Source organism: Choloepus didactylus, chromosome 16 (genome assembly GCF_015220235.1).
Source record: "Choloepus didactylus isolate mChoDid1 chromosome 16, mChoDid1.pri, whole genome shotgun sequence".
Lineage (NCBI taxonomy): Eukaryota > Metazoa > Chordata > Mammalia > Pilosa > Megalonychidae > Choloepus > Choloepus didactylus.
Genome location: NC_051322.1, coordinates 73,048,720 through 73,075,162, shown reverse-complemented (window position 1 = coordinate 73,075,162; position 26,443 = coordinate 73,048,720). Strand labels below are relative to the sequence as shown.

The 26,443-nt window shown below is 36.8% G+C and overlaps 1 protein-coding gene and 1 non-coding gene across 7 annotated transcripts in view; both read right to left on the bottom strand.

The window, feature by feature from the left end:
• Positions 1 to 26,443, bottom strand: part of CEP192 (centrosomal protein 192) — a 132,907-nt gene that overhangs the window by 102,478 nt on the left and 3,986 nt on the right. For all 6 annotated transcript variants that reach the window (XR_005212162.1, XM_037805595.1, XM_037805599.1 and 3 more), the window contains 8 exons: positions 23,925 to 24,092; positions 22,152 to 22,277; positions 19,538 to 19,701; positions 16,520 to 16,572; positions 11,585 to 11,690; positions 9,240 to 9,388; positions 7,974 to 8,118; positions 7,403 to 7,536 (listed from right to left, as the gene is read on the bottom strand). Coding sequence is in view for 5 of the 6 variants with exons in the window: in XM_037805595.1 (XP_037661523.1) it covers positions 7,403 to 7,536; positions 7,974 to 8,118; positions 9,240 to 9,388; positions 11,585 to 11,690; positions 16,520 to 16,572; positions 19,538 to 19,701; positions 22,152 to 22,277; positions 23,925 to 24,088 (1,041 nt within the window). In the remaining variant the exon portion in view is untranslated. The remainder of the gene's footprint in view (positions 1 to 7,402; positions 7,537 to 7,973; positions 8,119 to 9,239; positions 9,389 to 11,584; positions 11,691 to 16,519; positions 16,573 to 19,537; positions 19,702 to 22,151; positions 22,278 to 23,924; positions 24,093 to 26,443) is intronic.
• On the bottom strand, positions 16,306 to 16,417 carry LOC119511913. Its single transcript, XR_005212260.1, has one exon. It is a non-coding gene; the product is annotated as a U5 spliceosomal RNA (small nuclear RNA).

The window sequence follows — 26,443 nt, the reverse complement described above, 5'->3', positions numbered from 1 at the left end:
TTAAACTCTGACACCTTAGTATTTATAAGTTATACTGATTTCAGAAATGTTAAAATATGCAAAAATGTTTATCTTAGAATCCATGAAATGTGAATAACAAAACTTCCAAATAAACCAGGAGGAAGAAAATGGGAACTGAGACTTGGGGGGTGGGGGTGGGGGGTCTGGGTGGGGGAGGTATGACAATGCAACAAAAAAATTTGGAAATGGTGAGAACCATGTCAAATAAATACTAAACAAAGTAAAACAGAAGAAATAAAATGAAGTATATCAACAATTACATTAAATGTAAGAGAATTAATTTGCTTATTAAAGATAGAGACTAGCAGATTGCACTAAAAAATAAAACCCACCTACATGCTGTTTATGAGAAACCTTCTATGATGGCTAATTTCATGTGTCAACTTGGCTAGGTTATGGTTTCTAGTTGCTGATTAGTCAAGTAAGCACTGGCCTGATTACTACTGTGAGGGTAATTTCATGGGTTTAAATCATTAGCCAGCTGATTTTTATCTATGGCTGATTATATCTACAATCAGAAATGGAGACCCCATTCGGCAATGAGAAAAATCTACTCAGTCAATTAGTTGGAGGCCTTAAAGCAAAAACCGAGAATTTTTACATTCAGAAAAAATAATTTCCATTTCTACTTCAGCCACTAAGCTTCTCCTGGGGAATTTATCTTCACCTTCATCAGTACCCAACTTGCAGCTCCTCCTGGAGAACTCAAGGTCACCACTGAGTTCCCAACTTGCAGCCCTATGTAATTCAAACTTGTTAATCCCCACAGTCCCATGAGACAATTCTCATAATAAATCTCTTTAATATTTTCACACAGACACCCAGACATTTATCCTGTCAGTTCTGTTTTTCTGGAGAACCCCGAATAATACACTCTATAAACAAAGAATAAAGAAAAATTAAAAATAAAGGGATGAAGGAGATAGAAGAAGATGGGGGTACAGAGAGGAGTGGAAGAGAAAAGGGGCAGAAGCAATAACAGAGGAAATAATCAATGAAAATTTCCCATCTCTGAGGAAAGACATGAAATTATGGATCCAAGAAGCACAGCATGCCCCAAACAGAATAGATCCGAATAGGCCTATGCCAAGACACTTAATAATCAGATTATCAAACTTCAAAGATAAAAAGAGAATCCTGAAAGCAGCAAGAGAAAAACAATCCATCACATACAAAGGAAGCTTATTTTAAGACTATGTGCGAATGTCTCAATAGAAACCACAGAGGCAAGTAGGAAGTGGGATGATATAGTTAAGATACTGAAAGAGAAAAACCACCAACCAAGAATCCTATATCCGGCAAAACTGTCCTTCAAATTTGAGGGAGAGCTTAAAATATTGACAAACAGACAATGACAGTTTGTGAACAAGATACCTGTTCTACAGGAAACACTAAAGGAAACACTTCAGACAGAAAGGAAAAGACAGGAGTGAGAGCTTTGGAAAACAATTTGAGGAGATAGTAGCACAGCAATGTAAGTATACTGAACAAAGATGACTGTGAAAGAGGAAGGCTGGGACCATGTGGGACACCAGAACAAAAGACGAAAAAGACTGGGACTGTATAACTCAGTGAAACCTAGGGTGCTCAACAATTGTATAAAGGGTACAAATATGTTTTTACATGAGGTAGAACAAATGAATGTCAACATTGCAAGGTGTTAAAAATAGGGTGGGATTGCGGGGAAAATACAACCAATGCAAACTAGAGACTATAATTAATAGAAACATTGTATTATGCTTCCTTTATTATAACAAAGGCAATACACCAAAGCTAAATGCATATGGGGGGTGGGGAGGGAGACATAGGGGAAGGGTATGGGACTCCTGGCATTGGTGATGTTGGCTGACTCTTTATTCTACTTTAGGTTAATGCTATCTTTCCTTTTGTTACTTTCTAGCTGTCATGTTTTTTTGTTGTTGATGTTGCTTTTTTTCTCTCTCTTTCTCTTTTCTTTTGTCTCTCTGACTTCTTTGACTCCTCCTTCTTTGTGGAAGAAATGCAGATGTCCTTATATAGATAGTGGCAATGGTGCTGAATACATAAATACATGACTATACAGGGAACCAATGATTGTTTACCTAGGACAGAATGTATGGTGTGTGAACAAAATCGTCTTTAAAGAAACAGGTTGATGAAGAAACCTGGAGGGCACTATATTGAGTGAAATAAGACAGACATATAAAGGCAAATATTGCAGGGTCTCACTGATGTGAACTTAGTATAATATGTAAACTCACAGATGTGAAATATAAGTTACCAGGATATAGAATGAGGCTAAAGAATGAAGAGTGGTTGCTTATGATGAGCAGAATGTTCAACTAGGGTGAACTTAAATGTTTGGAAACGGACAGGGGTGATGGTAGCATGTTGTGAGAATAACTAACAGTGCTGAAAGGTGTGCAAAGGTGGTGGAAAGGGTAAGATCTGAATTACATATGTCACCAGAAGGAAAGTTGGAGGTTAAGATGGGAATGTATAAAACAATGAATCTTGTGATGGACAATGTCTGTGAATAACTGTACAAATATTAGAAATCTCTCTCATGAACTAGAACAAATGTATGATACTATAACTAGAAGTTAATAACAGAGAGGCATATGGGAAAAAAATAAATACCCATTACAAACTATACACTATAGTTAGTATTTTAACATTCTTTCATCAACAGTAACAAATGTACTATACCAAAACTATGAATCAATAACGGAGGGGGGCAGGTGGTGAGGGGTATGGGAGGAAATGAGTTTCCTTTTTTTTGTCTTTATTTCTTTTCTGGAGTAATGAAAATGTTCCAAAAATTGGAAAAAAAAATTGTGGAGATGGATGCATAGCTGGACGATGGTATCATGGGCAACTGATTGTACACTTTGGATCTTTGGATAGTTTTATGGTATGTGAACAATCTCAATAAAAAATATATATTAAAAAAACAAAACAAAACAAAAAAAGTGAATTTCGATCAACATGGTGATGTAAACAGCTATAAAAAACTTCTCTCCAGAGTGTTTAAAACTCTGGAGGAGGATATAGACTGGAGAAGAACTCTGCATGTGCCGAACTGAAGAAAGAGAAGAAATATCAGGTAGGAATCTTCTGTCCCGGACCAACCGGTCCTCTCTCCTCCCCCTCCCTCAGTCTCGTGTGGGACAGGCACAGAAACTGCAGACCGGAACCCTCCCACCAGGGACATAGACTAAAAAATCTCTAACAGCAATGAGACATACCCCCATCATTTGAAGACTTAGGGGACAGGGGAGGACAATTCAAGGCTCAGGTCAATGAGAGACAAAGAGATGGAGAAAACGTGGACAGAAACTGTATTTCCAGCCCTGGGTCTGAAAGCCCTTCACCCACCCTTGAGGGAAGCAGCAGCTGGTGGCTGTTTCCTTGCCTTGGTAAGTGTGATGCTGTCATGAGGACAGACATATAGACCAAAGGGAGTGAATTGAGAATTCAGAAATAAACCTTCATACCGATGGCTAATTAATTTTTGGCAAAGGTGCCAAGTCCACAGAATTCAGAAAGAATAGTCTCTTTAAAAAATGATGCTGGATAATACCCAGGGGTGTAAATCTCCTTGGCAACACAGGAAACGACTCCTGGAGATGAGCCTGGACCCAGCACTGTGGGATTGAGAGGATCTTCTTGACCAAAAGGGGGAAGAAAGATGAAACCAAGTAAGGTTCCAGTGGTTGAGAGATTTCAAATGGAGTCAACAGGTCCCTTTGGAGGATATTCTTATCCACTATACAGACATCACTTTTAAGTTTTTAGTGTGTTAGAATGGCTAGAGGGAAACACCTGAAGCCATCAAACTGCAACCCAGTGACCTTGATTCTTGAAGACAATTGAATAGCTACGTAGCTTGCACACTGTGACTATGTGATTGTGAAAACCTTGTGGCTCGCACTCCCTTTATCCAGTGTATGGACAGATGAATGGAAAAATGGGGACAAAAATTAGATGAAGAACTGCGTGAGATGAAGGGGATGGAAAGAGTTAGGTGTTCTTTTTTGCTTTTATTTTTATTTTGGAATGAGGAAAAGGTTAAAAATTGATTCTGGTGATGAATGCACAACTATATGATGGTGCTAGGAGTAACTGTACACTGTGGATGACTATAGGGTGTGTGAATATATCTCAATAAAATGATATTTAAAAAATGACACTGAAAGAACTTGATAGCATATGTAAAAGAATGAAAGTGGATCCCACGTCACACCACATTAAAAAATTAACTTGAAATGATCAAAGACTTAAATATAAGAACCAGAACTATAAAACTCCTAGAAGAAAACATAGGGAAGAATCTTCAGAACCTTTTGTTAGGCAGTGCTTTCTTTGACTTTGTACCCAAAGCACAAGCAACTAGATAAAAAAAACAGATAAATAGGACCTAATCAAAATTTTAAAATTCTGTGCAACTGAGGACTTTATCAAGAAAGTAAAAAGACAACCCGCAGAATGGGAAAAAATATTTGGAAAACATATATCTGAAAAGGGTTCAATATTGAGAATATATAAAGGACTCCTCTAACTCAACAACAAAAAGACAACCCAACTAAAAAAATGAGAAAAAGATGATATACATTTTTCCAAAAAAGATACACAAATGGCAAGTAAATACATGAAAAGATGCTCAACATCATTACCATCAGGAAAATGCAAATCAAAACCACAATGAGATACTAGCTTACACCCATCGTAGTGGCTATTATAAAAAAGTGAAAAAAACAAATGCTGGAGAAGGTGTGGAGAAAAAGGAACACTCAAACATCATTGGTGGGAAAGTAAATGTTGGCAGCCACTGTTGAAAACAGTTTGATGGTTTCTCAAAGTTTAGTAAAGAATTTCCACGTGACCCGGCAATCCCACTTCTAGATATACATCCAAAATAACTGAAAGCAGGGACTTGAACAGATTTTGCACAACGTTCACAGAGGCATTATTCACAATTGTCAAAAGGAGGAGGCAACCCAAGTGTTCAAGAAATGATGAATAAAAAAAATGTGGTATATACACAGTGAAATATTATTTAGAAGTAAAAATGAATCAAGTTCTGATATGTGCTACAACATGGATGAATCTTGAAGATAACATGCTGTTAAAATAAGCCAGACACAAAAGGACAAATATTGTATGATCTCACTTACATGAAACAAGCAGAATAGGCAAATTCATAAAGTCAGAAACTAGAAAACATGCTACCAGGAGTCAGGTGGGGGGGGGGGATAGGGGTCAATGTTTAACTGGTATGGACTTTCAGTTTGGGGAGATGGAAAAGTGTTGCAGTGAGCAATGATGAAGGTGCAACTTTGTGAAGGTAACTAATACCACTGAATTGTATATTTGAAAAGGGATTAAAAAAAAGGAAATTTTAGGTTGTTTATAAGTTACCATCAACAACATAGAACTGTACAACACAAAGAGTGAACCCTAATGTAAGCAGGGAGGTAAAGTTAACAGGATAATTATAATAATATTATTTCACCAATTATAACAAAGGTGCCACCACCAAAAGCAAAACATTAACAATAGGGAAAACTCTGTGTGTTAGAGGGGGGTATATGGGAACTCTGTACTTTCTGAATAATTTTTCTGTAAACCTCCAAGTGCTCTTATTATTTTTTAAAAATCAAGTATTATTTAATAAAACGGGACAAGTGGGTAACAGTGGAAATAAATCCAGAATTAAAACACACCACGATTTGTAAAATTGTAATAGGATCAGGAAAAAAATGTTGCAGGGTGAAAACCACTTCCCGACCAGTGGAAAAACAGAGGAGACAACAACGCAGGATTCTGTGAAGAACGTTCGTGCAATGATAGGTAATAAAATACAAATACAAAAAACACAAGGAATGGAGGAATTGTGAAAGAGACAAAAATCTAACAATCCAAAAATCATACAAATATTACATTGAGACCTAAATTCCCCTTGACAAGTAACTTACTTTTTCAGTTTCCTATTTAGATAAGGAGAGCTTTCACCACCAGAAGGCTCTCCCAATTTCAATCACTTAAGAAAACCCTCAATTTCTTATATATGGTAATGTTAATACGAAAATAATTAGGGAAATTTGTTGGCTCTAATATACAGAGGATTAGAAATCTATTAACTAAATATATTAGAGTTATATAACTATTTATAGTTAGATGACAAAGGGTCCACAGCATTGTCCTAGGAGGAAAGCACATGCACTGTGAGACTGCCATTCCAGTAACCTAAGAAAAGGAGGTTTTGTATATTATTTGTATTACTGGTTCCTCTGATGAGCTCAAATTGCCAAAACTGCTGAATAGGCAACTTTTGAATAAGTAAAAAATTCCTGTATACAATAACGTACAAGACTGTAGAATACTACTACTGTAACAGGAGTTCAAATAAAGGAATGTAGCCTAGAGCTATTGAAAAGTAACCAGGGACTTGATCAAGACATGAAGGATGGATATAATCTGGATTGGGGAAGGAAAGGAGAAGAGTAGGAACAAGGAATTTGTAGGAAAAAAAAAACAGGCACTATGGGGCCAGATTACATAGCACCTTTAAGGTCTATTACTGTGAAACATGGAAACATAGAGATAATTCTTAAAAATTCATTGTAACAAAAATAATCTGGCAGTGGCAAGCATTACAGAGCAGTAAAAATAACGGAGAGGGTGCAATCAATCAGGCAGGTGGCAGTAAACACCTTGTAAAAGAAGTAAACCACAGAGGACAAAGTTACGACAGACTTGAGCAAATACCAATGGCATTTAGGTCTTCTGAGTGTCTCAGAACCTGAGCTTTATCTTCTTAAAATCCCATCATTTGCTGCTTTAAATGCACTCCAATTATTACTGTGAGGATAAAATGATGGTCTCTCTCTTTATACAAACCCACACACACTCTCTCTAAATAGTAAAATCCATCATACAGTCCCTAAGCATGTATTACTAAAAAGGAGACAAAGAAAAGATATGACTAAGAGATGACTACTAAATTTCAAGCATAGGAGAAATGAGGTGCCATTAACAAGGAGAAAAAAGACAAAGACAAACATGTTTGAGCAAGGTAAAAGATAACTGGCTTACCTTTTGTATGTAATGGTTAAACATTAGCCAAAAGACTTTTCAAATGAATAATCCAAATGCAAGTCACTAAATATTTAAATTTAGGAAAACATACGCAATTGTATATTTCATATAATCTTAGTAATATAAAACATACATACAAACACACAGACACATAGAAAACATCATCAGTAGTGATTTTTACAGTCTTTATGCTTTTTCCTTTTTTCTATAAATCAACAATTGCTACTTTAAGGAAAACTGACATCATACAAACACAAAAGATTTTTTCATAGAAAATTCAAAGAAAATGTTGTAAACTTACTCTGCTGTGATCTGGAGCAATACCCTCCAAGCTTTCTGCCCTTCCTGTCTCTTTTTCAATTCTCAAAGTACTAGAGGAAAATGGTAACACGCCATCTACATGCCTTCTGTTATCTTCAGTACCTACAGAATTATCTGAAAAATGTCAAAGTTCCAGAAATCTAATGTAATATTCCTTCTTGCTATTCAAATTTTTTGTAAACCTGATAATTAACATTCATTTGAGAAATTCAGCAATTTACATAAGACAGAAAACAGGCATCAGTAAGAGATAATAGTAATAAACAAGACAAACTGCTACCATACAGAGAACTAATTTCTAATTCTCAAATATCTGAGTGGAATACAATCATTTATAATACCCCAATCTAAGAAATTTATAATACTGCATTTTCAGTAATACCATTTTACCCAGGAATCATCATTAAAAGCTCTTCTGAAAAGTTTAAGAGTATAAAGATTTGAGTAGGTAACAGAGTTAACATATGCTAAATCATATCAAAGAAATAATTATATTTTAAAGTAAAGCCACACATACAATTTAAGAACCAAGGAATTATGTCGATACTTACTGGTCCCAGGTGGACAAACAGCATGGCTTTCCTCAGACCCCTCACGATTCATTTCAGCACTACCCACAGCATGAAAGCCAAGGGAAGTCAGAGAGCTGCTGTTTTCTGATCGAGAGTTAGCTTTTAGGGTACTGTTTTCATTTGCCTGTTGAAAGAGTATCTCAGCTCTATTATTTTTCAAGTTAATAATAAAACATTTTTGGGGAAGGGGTAGGTGGAGAGCAGGAAAAGTTTGCTTTACAGAAGGATGCCAGCTAGTAAATGTAGAAAGGGTTAGAAAAGCCACCATAGTACCCACTGACGTGGTCCATGTTTCAGGGAGCCTTCCGCAACAAAAGTGCGAGCCCTGGGGGAGGCCACTGGGAGTTGGAGGGTCCCAAGACCTCAGTGGATCAGCCCACAGGTTAAATATTAACAATGAAGGTGAAAAGGCACCTTCACAATGAGACACGCAGCCAATACGACCATAACCAAGTATTATCAAACACAGCATCACTACTAATGGGTCTTTATCTCCTGACTTGATGCAATGAGAAATAAACATTGCTCATGTTTAATCTGAATCTAACCGTGAGAAAACCGTTTAATCCGAACTCTTTCCAAAATGTTTAATCTAATCTAATTACGAGGATAAAAGCAATCAGATATATCTCGATTGTGGGTCATTGTACAAAACAATGTCATGAAAGAACTACTCCATGTTAAAAGAGAATAAAAAGACATGACAACCAAGTGCGAGTGTAATCCTTGATTAAATTCTCAACAGAAATAAATAAAAATAAAGGCCATTTTGGAGACAACTGGGTACATTTGAATGTGGATTGTACATTAATTTAAACTACTATAACAGATGTAAATATTCTAGAGAAATAGAATTGTGATTGTGTAGGGAAATGTCCTTATTCTAGAAACAAATACTGAAGAATTGGGGAAAATGTTATAATATCTGCAACTTACTTTTAATGATTCAGGGGAAAAGCTGTATTTACGGAGAGACAAAGAAAATACAATTGTGGCAAAATGCTAACATCTGGTTTATCTGGATGAGGGGTACACAGATGTTCACTGTACTATTCTTTTTCCCTGTAGCTGAGAGAATGTAAGAGGAAGCAGGAAAGAGTGGGAAAGATGTCTTATCAACTCATTTCTGAGGAAACTAAGAGCCCAAAGAAAACCAGAGGCTCAAATTTAATATTAATAGCCAATGAGCAAAGCGATAATTTTCTAATGTCAAATTTCTGAAACTCCATAAAGATTGGAGCATACCTGACTAGGATTACTCGTAGGTAACTGAAAATCTTTCTCTGAAGGTTCCTGTCCTTCTAGGTCTTCATATATCATCCCTGGAATTGCCAGTTGTTCAAAATAAGCTTCCAAGTGATCATCATAAAATTCTTCATCATCAATATCATCATCTATTGATAAAATGAAGAAAAAGTAATATAGACTTTAAAGTAGCCACTGCAGTATAAGCAATTTTTAATAAAAAAGGCTAATAAAATATAAATGGGTCAATGGCCTATGTGATTTTGATTTAATTCTTGACATGGAAAACTGATTACAAGTCTAGTGGTTACTGGACATTCTAATACAAACTAAATATTCAACCTTTTTGAGAGGACATCACAAAAAATGATCCTTGTATATATAAAAAATTAGTATATGATAAATGTGCCATCACAAAATGAGTGGAGAAAGGATAAACTATATTCAGAAAATGGTGTGGGAAAAGCTTAACTATCAAAAGAAGAAAGATAATTATATCTTAAAGGAAGTAAAAATAAACTCTATGTGAATTAAATAATTAAATGTAAAATGAAACCTCAGATTATCTGACCTTAATATGAGAAAGAACCTACCAGGAAAAAAGATATAACAAAGTCAAACACTGATAGATATTATAAAATATTCATCCTCCTCCAAAGCCAAAAAGTTGCAAATAAATAATGAAATGACACTGGCAGGTGTTAACATCCAGCTCAGCAAGGGCCACACAAACAGGATCACTCAAACACTAGCAATGGTATTGTAACTTGACTCTGCCTTCTTTAATTTTGCAATCAATATTAAGAGTCTTAAAAATGCTCATAACCTTTGACTTAGCAATTTCACCTCTAAGAACCTTGCATAGCAAAACAAAGATCTGCATGAATTCAAGCCAACAATTCCTTATCCAAAATTCAGCCATCCAAAAAGGTCTGAAGAACTCCTTTGGCAACAAAACCTGTCCTGAAGTGACATAAGGCCATTTATAGGTTCTATTTATCCCTGTCACCTCATTAGCCTGGCCTTCAAAGCCAAGAATAATTTGGCCCCTGCACACTTTTCTGTTTACTTCCTGTGATGGTCTAAAGCTGTATGTACCCCACAAAATCATGTTCTGAACACTAATCCATTCCTGTGGGTGTAGACCTATTTTGGGTGGGTCCTTCTGATTAGGTTACTTCAGTTGAGGTGAGCCCCAGGTGGGTCTTAATCCTGTCAATGGAGTCCTTTATAAGAGGCTGAAATAGAAAGAAACAACAGAAGCTGAGAGAGGGGGACACAAATAGAAGACAGAGAAGAAGACACAGAAGCTCAGAGAATAAGCCACCAAAGGAGAGCCAGAAGCTGAAAGCACCGAAACCCAGGAGGGAAGGACCAGCAGATACCATGTGCCTTGTCATCTGATAGAAAAGCTCAGGTATCCGTCTGATGATGCCTTGATTTGGACATTTTTACAGCCTCAGAACTGTAAGCTTGTAAACTAATAAATCCCCATTGTTAAGCCAGTTCATTTCTGGTATACTGTATGTCAGCAGCTTTAGTGAACTCAAAGACTTCCCAGTTCAGCCTCTTACAGGTGCCATAACCTAGCACATGAAACCACCGGCTATATCCCCCAATCATGACCCTTAGGGGTCAGGACTACTTCAGTGCCATTGCTCAAGCTGGTCCCCCTTTGTGAAATGTCCTCTTCCTGCATCTAAGTAAACCTATCTCAAGCCCATCCTCCTTCAAGAAAGCTTCACAGATACACTCCTCAATCAGAATTAACTTATCTTCCCACTCTCATTCCCAAGCACATTCCTGTACTGTTGAAGTATATGTAATCCAATCTAAAAGTTAGCTAGGTATCCCTTTTCTGCAATAGGCTACGGTTCCTGGAGAATAGAGGCTAAATATTTTATTGTTTCTCCAATTTTTTTTTTTTTTAATTTTTTTTTTTTTAGAGGAAGCAGGCAGAAAATTTATTAGGTACACATATGAGAGAACATGTGGGCACTCTCACAAAGGCTAGAAGCCTTCCTCCAATATTTTTAACATAGTGTTTTATACTGAGTGGTACCTCAAGGTGACTACTTTGTATCCTAATGATGTTAAATTGAGATACAAATACAATTAAATCAGAAATGATACATAAAAATATATTGAGATGTATAGAAATATAGGTTTAAAAAATCCTGTCACTGAATAGAAGTGACCATTTGAATGTGGGTAGATCAGAGCAAACGAGGTAAACAGAAGAGCAAAGAAATGAAAACATGGCACAATAACTACTACCACAAAGAAGCAGAATGAAGTGGAGTGGCAAGATATGGACTAGGAAAAACCAAGTCACTTTACAGTACCAGAAGAATCTTCGAAGCTTGCCAACGACATAAGCTTCTCATTTTCCAGTAAGACAGTACGGCTGAAGTCACTGTTGGGAGTCTTTTCTTCTTTGGTTATAATAATCTATAAGAAGTAAAAAGAAAATAAGAGAAGCACATTTGCTCCTTCAAAAAGTATGGTATAAGGCTGCAAAAAGAGAATGAGAATTTTCTTGGCCTCCAATGTGCTCAGTATCTATAATTCACAACTAAGGAAATGAAAGGTTTTTTCCTAGTTTTTTATAGTTACTAACACCTTTTTACCCTGCCCCACACCACCACCCTCCCCCAACCCACTGAATAAGACATCCTTAAAATTTAAGGTCTCTCATCCTCCCGAATGCCTCTTTGTTGCTCAGACGTGGCCTTGTCTCTCTAGCTAAGCCGACTTGGCAGGTGAAATCACTGCCCTCCCTCCTATGTGGGATCTGATACCCAGGGGAGTGAATATCCCAGCAACGTGGAATATAACTCCCAGGGAGGAATCTAGACCTGGCATCGTGGGAAGGAGAACATCTTCTTCACCAAAAGGGGGATGTGAAAGGAAATGAAATAAGTTTCAGTGGCAGAGAGATTCCCAAAGGAGCCAAGAAGTCACTCTGGTGGGCACTCTTACGCACAATATAGACAACCCTTTTCAGGTTCTAATGAATTGGAACAGCTAGCAGTAAATACCTGAAACTATCAAACTACAACCCAGAACCCTTGAATCTTGAAGACAATTGTATAAAAATGTAGCTTATGAGGGGTGACAATGGGATTGGGAAAGCCATGTGGACCACACTCCCCTTCGTGTAGTTTATGGATGGATAAGTAGAAAAATGGGGGAAGAAAAACAAAAAAGGCACCCAGTGTTCTTTTTTACTTTAATTGTTCTTTTTCACTTTAATTTTTATTCTTATTATTTTGTATGTGTGGTAATGAAAATGTCAAAAATTAATTTTGGTGATGAATGCACAACTATATAATAGTACCGTAAACAACTGAATGTATACTTTGTTTTGTATGTGCATGTATGTGAATATATCTCAATAAAAATGAATTTTAAAAAAAATTAAGGCCTCTCATATTTTTTGCACATGTTCAAAAGACCTCAGAATATAGTTTGTATACTAATACGCACACCACTGAATCTGACAACACAAGGCTGAAGAAAGGTAAAGACACTAGCAAATTTGGTCTCTGTAATTTTTCCCTAAGTAATTTCTCATTCTGTTGATTCCCTTACATTGGAGCTATCTATTTCCCTGCTCCTCTTTCCAGGCCCCTGTGCCCTGAAGGGACATAGCAGCTTACTACAGACACTCAAGGCCCAAAATAAACATGGTCAAGTCTTCCTCTAGGCATCAATTCTATTTCTCAGTCATTTAAAATACATATTAAAAATATAAATAATACCACCTGTGCTGGTTTGGATGTATTATGCCCCCCAAAATGACATGTTTTTTAATACAATCTTGTGGGGGCAGACGAATTAGTGCTTATTAGGGTGGAACCTTTTGATTGAGTGTTTCCATGGAGATGTGGCCCCACCCACTCAGCATGGGTCATTGATTTAATCACTGGAGCTGTATAAAAAGAGCTCAATAAACAGAAGGACCTCAGAACAGCTGTGAGTGACATTTTGGAAAGCAGCTTAGACAGACATTTTGAAGATGGCTGTTGAAAACTGACACTGACATTTCGGAGAACACCCCGAAGGTTGTCATTTTAAAAGGCAACCTGGGAGCAAGCAGATGCCAGCCAAGTGCCTACCTAGCTAACAGATTTTCTGGATGCCACTGGCCTTTCTCCAGTTAAGGTACCTATTGTTGATGCCTTACCTTGGATACTTTATGGCCTTAAGACTGTAATTCTGTAACCAAATAAACCCCCTTTATAAAAGCCAAACCATTTCTGGTGTTTTGCGTAACAGCAGCATTAGCAAACCAGAACACCACCTGAGGAATTAGATTGCAAAATGATCACTAATTTTTAAGACAAAGACATGGAACCTCAATGTAATTGTACATTTGTAGAAGACAGTGCTGAGCTGTACCCACAAATATCTAAGGCACTGGGGGCACCAATGGCTACTGTGATCTACCATTATTTAACCACGTGTTCACTTAGAACATGGCAAATGTTGACAATTGCTGAATATAAGCTGTTTTAAAACTTTTCATAAAAAAAAACTGGGGAAAAAATCTATATGGGAAAAGCAATATGCAAAACATCTCTGTATTCTGAGTCAGGTCTGCTATTTAGAACCCTCTCTCCACCTACTCTGCTATCCTTGGTCCCTTACACATAGGCCAAGTGAACTAAAGACCCTGGAGAAAGCCTCTATTCTGTAACACAGTATAGCTTTCACATTTTAGACAGTCCACACTCATAAAAATGCATCTTTGCTTCACTGACTTGGCTGCCTGGATAGGCAAAGCTAAATCAAAATATAAATGCACTAGTAGTTCCCTCTAGTCTAGGTTTTTCAACATATTTACTTTCCCCTGCTCCTACTTCTTCCCCTTTTAATCAAGAAGCTCATGGTTCTACCCTTGTTCTGTTGCTTTCCTATTGTACTGTCCCTTTAATATCTGTGATCTCTAATATTTAGGAAGTTAATTCTTCAGTCATCCTAAGAAAATAAATTATCCAATATAAGGGAAAAGTTATGTTCACCCTTTAAAAAAAGTTTCTGAAAATAAGCCAGTGAATGTAATTCGTTTTAGAATAAGAATTACATTCAATGTTTAAGAAATCATGATTTCTAACTAAATTTCCATTTCCCTACCCCTGAACCTTCTCTAAAATGCATCTCTCACATATGAAATTTATTAGCGGTTACATATGAGGAACACTGTGAAGGGCAGGGGTTAACAAATATTTTCCATAAAGGGTCAGATAGTAAATCTCTGTTGCGACCTCTCAATTCTGCTGTGGTAATGCAAAAGCAGCCATAAACAATATATAAATAAGCAAGAACTTATTATTAAATAAATAAAACTTTATTCACAAAAACAGGCAGCAGATTGCATTTGATCCATGAGCTGTAGCTTATTAACCTCTGATATAGGGAAATAACTTTTACTTTAGTTTCTTTTGTAACCATTTTATAAAAATGATCTTTTAAAATGTTTACAAAATTAAAATAAAACAAAATTGCACTTTCATTTTATAATGTTTAAAAGAACTTTCAGTTTATATTTTATAAGCAAGTCTCATGAATGTGAGACCACCCATTTGAAATCCCAGATCGCTACTGCCTGACCCACATGCTCTCAGTAGGGCTGTCAGTCACAGCCGTCTCTCTGTGCATGGACACGTGTACACACACACGCATGCACGCACCACAAGTGAACATGAAATCAAGGTTCAATTCAGAGGACCTGATGACACCCTCCCCTTAGTGCAGTGACTTTTATACAGCGAGGGCACATGCCCCAAGTAGGGTGACTTGGAGTTATCTTTTGTTTTTTTCTTTTTTTTTAATTTACACTAGCAGAAAGATCAGGCCTTTCTTTTCTGATTACAATTTTGAAGAGCATAGGGTTGGGCTGTCTACAGATGAATGAAGATAGCCTGCCTGTTCAAAAACATCATTGACTGTTGCTACAAAGGAGAGGCTAGGCCTCCCTATAATTGTGCCTAAGAGCCTCCTCCCAAATGTCTCTTTGTTGCTCAGATGTGGCCCTCTCTCTCTACCTAAGCCAACTTGAAAGGTGAAGTCACTGCCCTCCCCACTACGTGGGATCAGACACCCAAGGGAGTGAATCTCCCTGGCAACGTGGAACATGATTCCCGGGGAGGAATACAGACCCGGCATCGTGGGATGGAGAACATCTTCTTGACCAAAAGGGGGATGTGAAAGAAAATCAAATAAACTTCAGTGGCAGAGAGATTCCAAAAGGAGCTGAGAGGTCACTCTGGTGGGCACTCTTACGCACAATTTAGATGACCCTTTTTAGGTTCTAAAGAATTGGGATAGCTGATGGTAGATACCTGAAACTATCAAACTACAACCCAGAACCCATGAATCTCAAAGACAATTGTATAAAAATGTAGCTTATGAGGGGTGACAATGGGATTGGGAAAGCCATAAGGACCACACTCCCCTTTGTCTAGTTTATGGACACATGAGTAGAAAAATCGGGGAAGGAAACAAACAAACAAACAGACAAAGGTACCCAGTGTTCTTTTTTACTTTAATTGCTCTTTTTCACTTTAATTATTATTCTTGTTATTTTTGTGTGTGTGCTAATGAAGGTGTCAGGGATTGATTTAGGTGATGAATGTACTGTGTAATGAATGTACTGTGTAATGGTACTGTGAACAATCGAATGTACGATTTGTTTTGTATGACTGCGTGGTATGTGAATATACCTCAATGAAATGAAGATTGAGAAAAAAAAAAAAAAACATCATTGACAGTCAACAATGTGCCAAGCACTGCTCCAGGCCTTCAGGATTCGACAAACAGAACAGCAATCCTTTCCCTCGGGAGCTAACATTCTGGATGAAGCCAGCATAGAAGATGCAGCATGAAGAGATGGAGACAGCACAGACATTAGTGAGCCCAGGAGCACAGCCCTTGAGCCAGCAATGCCCCTGAACACTCTAATTACTGCAGATAATCAACTCTCATTTTTTGCTGAAACTAGATAAGGTGGATTTCTGCTGTTTACAAGTAGAAGATTTCTTTTTATTTTATTACCTTTTTCAGCCCTGCTAAAACAAGGCCTTAAAAAACTGAGGAATAACTCAGTTATTCCTCCACAGAAATCTTCGGTAAAAAGTGAAAGATTTATATCATCTGAAAAGAAACCAGGGTATTAGAAGACTTCAATATTAATAGTAAAATTTACATGTGTGAAATATGAACATTCACTCCCCTATAACATTCCACAAATTTATAACAAATATATAAAACTTTACCTCATGGTCCTTATTATTCATCCATGATTGTACACAGAAATCAATAGGTGAGCCTGTTCAAAAAAAAAACCAAAAACCTGAGAAACCAAGTATTAGGTATCAATTAAATACCCAATAACACCTAATAACAGCAAATTAATGAAATAAAGCTTAAACTGGAATAGGAGCACTTTTTTTTTTCAGTTAAACTAAAAAGAGTTAAGGTGGGGAAGCATAAAAATTGTATGTGATGGTTAGATTTATGTGCCAACTCGGCCAGGTGATAGTGCCCAGGTGTCTGGTCAAGCAAGCACTGGCCTAACCATTACTGCAAGGACATTTATGGCTGGTTAATAAGCCAGAAGGCTGCTTTATTAAATCATCAGTCAGTTGACTGCACCTGTAACTAACTATATCAACAAAGGGCGTATCTTCCACAATGAGAGAATTCAATCAGCTGGATTTAACCCAATCAGTTGAAGACTTTTAAGAAGAGAGAGAGAGAGAGCACCTTCCCTTCTCCTTTGGCTAAGCATTTCCTGAAGAGTTCATCCAACACCTTCATCAGAGTTGCCAGTTTGCTGCCTGCCCTATGGAATTTGGACTCGTGCAAGCCCACAGTTGCGTGAAACACTTTTATTAAATCTTCTATTTACAGACATTTCTTGTTGATTGTTTCCCTAGAGAACCATAACTAATACATTATACAATGGCATAAAACTTGGACATGAATTTAATCAAGGCTTTAAAGCCAACTTCTGCTTCACAGGGGATGTGGGGATGAGAGAAACAAGGTAAATGACACCATGAGTAAGCAAATACACAAACTCAAACAGTGAGACCACATACAAAGGGACTAACCTAGCAATTAACAGGGAACTAAGCATGGAGGGAAAAAGGGTAAAAGACTGTACTATATTAAATGACTTCAGACACAACAACAAATGTACCATAACACAATGCAATCTTGCTTGATCCCAATCCAAGTGCAACAGTGGAGATAAGCAGTAAATCTGAAAAGGGACTAGGCACTAGATGATAAGAAAGAATTGGTACCTTTGTTACCTGTGATAATGGCACTGTGCTTATGGAAGAAAATATCCATATTTTTAGAGATGCATACTAAAATATATAGGAGTAAAATGGCAATGTCTGGAATTTGCTTTAAAATTTCAGAAAAAAAAATGGTACTAAAATTAGGATACATGAAGCAAGGGTGACAAGATCACATACCACATGAACCGAAGGGATAGGCACGTGGTAAGTTATTTTTTTTAAATGATATTTAATTTTTAACTCACATATCATAAAATTCACCTTTTTAAAATGCATAATTCAGTGGCTTTTAGTATATTCCCAAAGTTTTGCAACCATCACTATTTAATTCAGAAAATTTTCATCACTCAAGAAAAAAAACCATTAGCAGCCAGCCCCCAGCATTCACTAGTCTACATTCTGAATTTTCTGACTTGCCTATTCTGGACATTCCATATAAATGACACCATATTATGTGGTCTTTTTTGTCTGTCTTCTTTTGGTTAGCACAGTGCTTTCAACGCTCATCTGTATTATAGCTTTTATCAGTACCTGACTCCATTTTAGGGCCAAATTATATTCCATTGCTTGGGGAGACTATATTTTGTTTATCCATTCTTCAGTTGAATAACATTTGGGTTGTTTCAACTTTTTGGCTATTACGAATAATGCTGCCATGATCATTCAGGTAAAAGTTTTGGGGTAGATGTATGGTTTTATTTCTACTGGAGTGGATTGCTGGGTCCTATGGTAATTCTATGTTTAACATTCTGAGAAACTGCCAGTGTTTTCCAGAACTTCACCATTTTATATCCCTACCAGCAATGTGCGAGGGTTCCCATTTCTCCGCGTCCTCACCCACATTTATGATTTTTGTTTTGTTTTGTTTTTTAATAATATCATCCTAGTGGGTATGAAAAGGTATCTCAATGTAGTTTTGATCTGCATTTCCCTAAAGACTAACGATGTTGAGAATCTTGTTGGTTATTCACATACCTTCTTCGAGAAATGTTTATTCAAATCTTTAGCCCATTTTTAAAAAGTGGGATGTCTTTTCATGGTTGAGTTGTAAGAGTTATATATTCTGTATAGTCATCCTTTATCAGATACATGATTTATAAATATTTTCTCCGATCCTGTGGATTATCTTTTCATTTTCTTGATAGTCAATCCTTTGAAGCACAAAATCTTTAATTTTGGTGAAGTACAATTTATTTTTTATTTTGTTGCTTATGAGGGAGTTAATACTATTCTCTCTACTTTTATGTATATTTAAGATTTTTCATCAAGAGAAACAGAAATGTCCCTTAAATTTTTTCACTTAAACATATAATTGTGTATCCACTTATCAATCTTATAGGGTTAACCAGGGTCTTTTAAAAATAGAGCTCCAGTTTGGAATAACACAGTGTCTTTCTTACATAAACCTATCACTTGTAATTTTGAATTTCCAGTTTAGATTTCTTTGAAAAAAGTGAAAGAATTTAGAGTACATTAAAAAAAACAAACAAAAAAAAACCAACAACAGAAGACTGTTTTCTACAATTTTCCCCAATATTTTGGAAGTTTTCTTTCATACATCTAATCTGATAGCAGCTCTTTAAATGATTTACCTTACAGTACTTCCAAAGCATTCAGCTTGTTTTTCTTAGAAATAATAACTTCCTTTAGAATTTATAATTCACCAATTATATGAGTTTAGGAAGCAGAATGATGAGAATACACCTGGGGGTGGGGGGAGGTAGCAGGTATCAAACAAGAGCCCCTTTGTCTTGAGCATAAATGCCATGGCTGCTAGACAACGTGCTTTCATAAGGAAAGAATATTCCTGTTTAATTGGCCGAGAAGGTTAAGAGATCTTTTCCCATAAAGGATAGTAAACATAGGTAAATGCCAACCAAAGCATTTCCAGTTTGCTGAAAGACAGCATAAGAAACTGGTTCAAAGACTGGAGAAAGAAATTTAAAAATACATATGAAGAAATAATTTCTGATAGTTCCATACCTTGCACTTGTTCCCATGATGAAGCCCCATCGAGACCCCCTTGGCCCTGAAATGACGGCATGGCTGCAGCTTGCTTCCCTTCTACTCGTGCTGCATCACTCTGAGAAGCGGACTCTTTGATTAGAGCAACTGACAGATGCTGAGTTTCCATCTGATTCTTTTTCCTAGAGAATTTTTTATTACATTCAAGTAATTAAGGGAACAGAATAACTGTACAATATTAGTTAACTTGGGTAAATCTACAAAATATCCACTATTCAGTTATGTATTTTATCTCTCAAAAAGGAAACATGGATACAGTAAAAAGAAACATTTCTGGGTCCTGTCAGGATCTACAACTGGTGACACTGCTGGGTATCCTGCAGACTCATGAACATATTAGGGCCAGTGATGTACAGTCTACCAAAATACCGCACTGCTATTTGGCCCCTCCAGTTGTAAGATGAGATTATTTTTCTCTCTCTCAAATAAGTATCTCTGAAACTATCATGTCTGGAGAGAAAAACTCAGCTTCCTAAAAAACAAGACAGGCTTAAAAGAAACTGGTAAATGTGTCAAAATACCTAATTCCTGAAAGCCCTGCCACTGATTCCTATCCTACCCACCTCTGCTGTTCTGTATGTGGATGAAAAGGGTTTTCCTTAAAGGCAATTTTCTTCCCACCCTACTGTAAAAGCTCGAGAGAGGGTCTGTAGCAGCTCACCACAGGTTCTTCACCAGCAAGAGCAGAGGTGGGGAAACAACTTCAGTAAAAAAGCCTCTGAAAGCATTATCACTTTCATCATTTGACAAACTGCCTCCTAGGGCCACGCATAAAGGAGACTAGACTGGATGAAAAGAAGAGTCCTTCCATATTTTCCAAATCAACCTTTGGTGGCTGGGGCAACTCACCAACCTTAGCTATCATCTACTTCTCAGCTTCTCCATCAATTTATTGGGACTGTACTCCAAGGAAAGCCATTAACTTAAGCCTAAGATGTACTCTTGGGTACGTTTACAAAAATTTCAACCTAATCAAACAGAGGCTGAATAATAGAGAGGCAAGTAAAAAGATATTAAATAGATACAAAGTCATGTGGTAGACAGGACAGAAAAAAAGGAAATGGGAAGGCAGATGATGACATGAAACAAGTAAGTAAACAAATCCAAATCAGGACATTTAGGTCAATTTTCATATTTTAAAAGCAAAGTCCTTGCTCTCCCCATTCCAGCCTCCTTGCTGCTCTTTGCACCCACTGTATGCGCCTACCTCGGTGCTTTTCTGCTGGCTCTAACCTCCACCTGAAACCCTCTTCCTCCTGATGTCTACTCAGCTAACTCCCCACTTCAAATCTCTACTCATATCTACCCTTTTAAGAGACCTACACCAGCAACTGCTTCACTCCTCCCCATACCTCTCTGTATCAAGTTCTACTTTTTCAAGCATTTACTCCTTCTCATACACTCTAAAATTGGCATATTTTTAATGTCTTTTTGTGTAATTTCCATCTGTTTTGTTCATTAATATTTCCTATGCACCTAGAAGAGTGCCTGGCCCATAACAGGCACTTCATCAAAAATACACTTGAGTGAATGAATAGATAAAGGGTAAACATCTTTAATATGTAGAAAGCACTTATATATCAAGGCTATCTATAACAAGGCAACTCACAACAGAAATACAAATAATGAACAAACTTTAATGTTTAATCTCACAAATACTCAAATATGAATTCAAGCACAGAAAAGTTTAAGATTATCCCTAATACCACCACCAAGAAATAACTACTGTCTACATTTTGGTTTTTAGCCTTCCCAGACTTTCTTCTCTATGTATAAGCATGTGTATACATTTCTACCTCTAAAACTAAAAATCAGCAAAGATGAAAAATAATGCCACCAAATGTGCGGTAAGGTTTGGAGAAGTACGTGTTCTTATATACTTCTAGTAGGAGTGTAAACTGGTATGAGTTTTCCAAAGGGCAATATCTGATGGTCTTTAAAAGTAAATATTCTTAACTCAGCAATTTCAATTCTAGGAATTTACCTTAAAATAATCTTCTTCGTGTCCAAAATATATGTATAATAACAAAGTCCATGATATAATAGCAAAATTGCAATAATCTAAATGCTCAACATGGACTTAAATGAATATGCAGCCATTAAAATTATGATATAGATCTACATTAATTGAAACTGAAAGATGAGCACAGCACATTAATTTTTAAAGTTACAAACAAAATGTTTAGTTCAATCCAATTTGTTAAAAAAATTTAAATACATGTATTATATACATACACATGTATATGTGCACAGAAAGTCTGGAAGACTATAGATGAAAATGTAATCAATGGCTATTCTGGAGTTAGTGGGATTACAGACCTTTATTGTCATCCTTCTAATTCTCTATATTTTCTACTTTTTTCAGCAAGCTTATATTAGTTTTAGAATCAGAAAAAAAATTTTTTTTGAAAGACTAAAAATTTTTGTGATTAAAATCACAAAAAGAAAATGCTCAATGATTCTTAGAATTAGAATGAATCAGAAACAATCACACTTTCATATTCTCCAAGACTGAATGAGACTCACAAGACTTACTTAACATAGTGAAAGTAAGATTAAGGTATGAACTTACTCATCATCTTGGAATCTAAGTTGTAACCTCTCTTTTGGTTCAGCATCACTTTGGCTACTGTGAGATGATTCAGATGGAACAGAAAATCTCCTTTCTACTAAGTAAGATGCCTGGATATCAGAACACCTATACACATTAAAAAAAAAAACTGTTTTAATTGCTAAGCAGTAAATAATGCACATTTACAACTCAGCATGACATAAAGTTGCATAATAATAAAACCACGCACCTAAGTACAAAAACGAATAGCGCCCACAGTGTTCAAAAGCACTGTAAACCTGTGTATCAGCAACAGGGTGTTGACATGTATTAAACAAGGCAGACCCAGAAATCTTACAGCTAAAAGAGTTTTTATAAAGAGAGCCAATCCAGCCCTTCATTCCAAGGATAAAGATGATGGCCTTACCAAATCTTCAGGTTGAGGACAGGTAAGTGGTTAGATATTTGAGCATGGGCAAATTTTACACATTACACAGGGACCCTATATATAATGGATGCATGAACTAAACGTATCACATTTGGAGATGCAAAATAAGATATATTTAACCAAATATCCATTTGGTTAGAAAAATGGAAGGAATAAAAAAGCTTAAGAAAATAAAAGCTGATTTAGTTCTACTAAAGAAGAGGAACTTGACTTAGAGAACTGAAAATTATTAGAACAATAATAATAAGCTAAGTTATTTCAGAAATATACAACAAAGTGAAGGTTTGGAAAAGAAAGACAATCATTCAAGTACGGAAAAGCAATGAACTTGGCTGAAATGAACTAAAAGGGGATGCTGTACGTGCTACAACATGGATAAACCCCGAAATCATTCTGCTAAGTGAAGTAAGCCAAACATAAAAGGATACATATTATATGATTCCACATAGACAGGAAGTAGATTGGAGGTTACTAGGGGCTGGGAAAGGTGGAAAATGGGGGTGGGGGGGTATGCTTAATAGGTACAGTTTTCTATTTTGGGTGATAAAAAAGTTTTAGTAATGGATGGTGGTGATGGTAAGACAACACTGTAAATGCAATTAATGTCAATGACTTGTACACTTAAAATGATTAAATTGGAAAATTTACATTACATGTTACAATAAAGGAGGGGGATACCATGTCATAGCTCTAAAAACACACGACGACTCAAAACCCTAGCCACAGGTGATAAGGACTTGGGATGGACCCTAACCTAAGCTGGACCAACAAATCATGAGATTTTAAGAGACAATTCATTAGTCTCCTCATGTAGCTGGAAAAGTGATAAATACTTTACAATGTGAAGCAAAAAAGCAGATCAAACCAGTGCGATGAAAGAAAGAGAGTGAAATAGTTACACAAAGAAGAGGAAAGGAAAGACAGAAACCAATAACCCATTGACTTTCTGGATTCTGATTCCCATCCCTTCTTTAGACAGAGCTCTGCATTCCCTCCCCTGATTTCACTCCTGTACTTTCATGATCAATTTCCCTTTTGAGTTTTACTAACTCAACTGGTTTATGTTACCAGCAACCAGAAAGGCTGAGCTAATACAAACTCAAAACACGATGGACAGAAAAAAAATTAGTGCTTAACCCAAACCCACTCACCCACTCACTAATAAGGATGGAGAAAGAGACAATAAGTTTTATCTTTTCTATATTAATTTTAGATATTTGCCATCTCCCTCATAGACAAAACAAAAAGCTCAAGCTTGACAGAAATTTTCTCTAAGTACTAGTATATCATAGGTTTTATGGACCTAAAAAGAAAGAAATTACATCATCTGTTCAAACAATTCTTACCTGTTTTCAGTGCTGGATCTATTTCTAGCAAGTGTGGAAACAGCAACAGGCAAGCCAAGATTTGAAGAAAGAGTGACATTTTCCAAAATCCCACTATTATTAAGGAATGAACTGGTTAAAAAGCTTGGAAACGACTCCTCTGTTATACCTCGAAAATCTTCCATCTCACTGCAATAACAAAAGTATTTTATAAATCAAATATAACCACTAAACTTTTTCAAATGACTAAGATCACATGTCTCATAAATCTTAGAAAATGTATAAACCTTAGGAAAAAAAATTTTGGAACATCACTAAGAGGATACTACTGGCAAATATTCTGAAGTAATTCTCGGAATATTTTGCTACTTTATTGCTGTCAATACAAACATCAAACATCAAATTATATTCTTATAATTAACATAATAATGAAACACAACAAAGCTTAATTTGCTTTTGGCTAAGAGGAGCAAGGAATATGAATTACCACAAATTTGCCTAATAAAGAAAGCAAAGAAGGCATAACACACAGTACATACAGACGATTTGGGGAAGTATTTAAACAGTAACAGTTATATACTCATTTTAACATGGAACAGAAGAAACGTAACTAGCAATATCTAGCCAGTGATTTAAGAGATTAAGCTTGAGTAAACAGTTTAAAAAATGAGTAAATTCAAAGAAAATGTCTAAGTTAACAAAAGTATAGCTGGCACATGGACCAACTAAGTGGTACACAAATGACTAAGTCTGGAGAATGCTGGCACAGAATCTACACCATGAGTTGTACCATCAGGCGACACAGGTCTTGGTTCAACTTGACAATGACTACAGTACTGACATGGTCCTCAATCTTGAAAATATTTCAGAGTGCTTATAATGGAAGGGCTGTGTGGAACACAGTAATGAAACTAACGAGGGGAAAAGGAGAAAATAATTAAATCAGCAAAGGCTCAATAACTGAGGGGGTATGGGCACTTTACTTTGAAGAACGAGCAGAACTTTTATAGGCAAAGAATGGGATGAGGGGGCTTTTTAGGATGACAAACATGAACAAAGGGGGAAAGAGAATTAAAACTTAACCAATATCTACCACTTTAACTCACTGAACCCACAGAAAAGCCTTATGACACATTAAGCCCCATTTTATGGATGAGGAAACAAACCCAGGCAAAAATAGCCAGATTTACCCAACGTGGTATAATTAGTAAAATTCAAACCCAGCTCTGACTCCAAAATTCAGGACTGTTGTGGCAACAGCAAGTACTCCAGTGTATTTTGGCAGTGGGTGTACAAAAGAAAACGGTAAGAAATCCAACTAGAATACCAGAATGGAGTAAGATCCTAAAAGCCTTCAATGGCATATTAGGACTTTTGGACAGTGTTCTGCAACCAAGAAAAGAACTGAGAAACCTATAGTATAGGAAGGGAGAGAAATTAAAGCCTGGAACACTATTCAAAGGGCTTCTATAATTGGTAAGATGAATGCTGAAGGACAGTACTAGGGGCAAAGACAAAAGTATTAGTGCGTAGATTTTAGGTATTCACGGACTAATTTTATAACTCTATATAAAGTAAAAGAGGTTTTGAGACCACCAGGCAAGTATAAAAACAATTTGGTTATGCATGAAGTATCCGGGCTCCTATCCATACTCACCTCTCCACTCTGCACCTGATCCCAACTCCTTTCCCCACTGCAATGCCAATCACTCCATCAGTGATCCCCTCACACATCTCTGGAATCGTCCCCACCAGCAGACTATCACATTCTCCAATCTTTAAAAAACCGTCCTCTCTCCCATATCCATTTTCCCCCTTTGGCTACCACCACATCTATCTATGCTCCCTTTACCACAAAACCCCTCTGAACATGAATTAATACTTGCCGTCGAGTTCCTCTCCTATCATCACCTGATCCTCCTCCAAGCAGGCTTTCATCCCACCACCCCACTAAAACAATTTTTGTCAAGATCACCAGTGATCCTACGGTCAATCTGCAATCCTTATCTTCCTCATCCTAATAATATGAAATACTTTCTTCACTTGATTTCCAATACGCAGCTGTCTCGTGTTCCTCCAACTTCACCAGCTGCTTATGTTTGGTTTCCTTGGCTGGTTCCTCCTCATCTCTACAGCCTCTGCACACTGCAATGTCCAGGACTCAATCCTTCAGCTCTTCTATCCCCCCTCCCTCTCCAGGTGATTGCCCTCAATTTCAAAGTTTAAATACCAAATGAAACGAACATTTCCAGACCGGGCCTTTCCCCTGAACAAAACTGTGCTTCCAAAACATAACCAGAATCTTCCCACTTCTCATTCCTTCAACTGCTACCACTTTGGTCAAGCTCCATTACCAGCTCTTGCCTGGATAATCATTGCCACAGCTTCTCCCTGGTATCCATACCTCCACACTAAAGTCAACCCTTTAAAATAAGGCCAATGTCATCACTCCTTAGCTCAAAACCTTCCACTGGTTCCGCATATCATTCATAGGAAAAGTCAAGATCCTTATGAAGGCCAACAGGGGACTACATAATCTC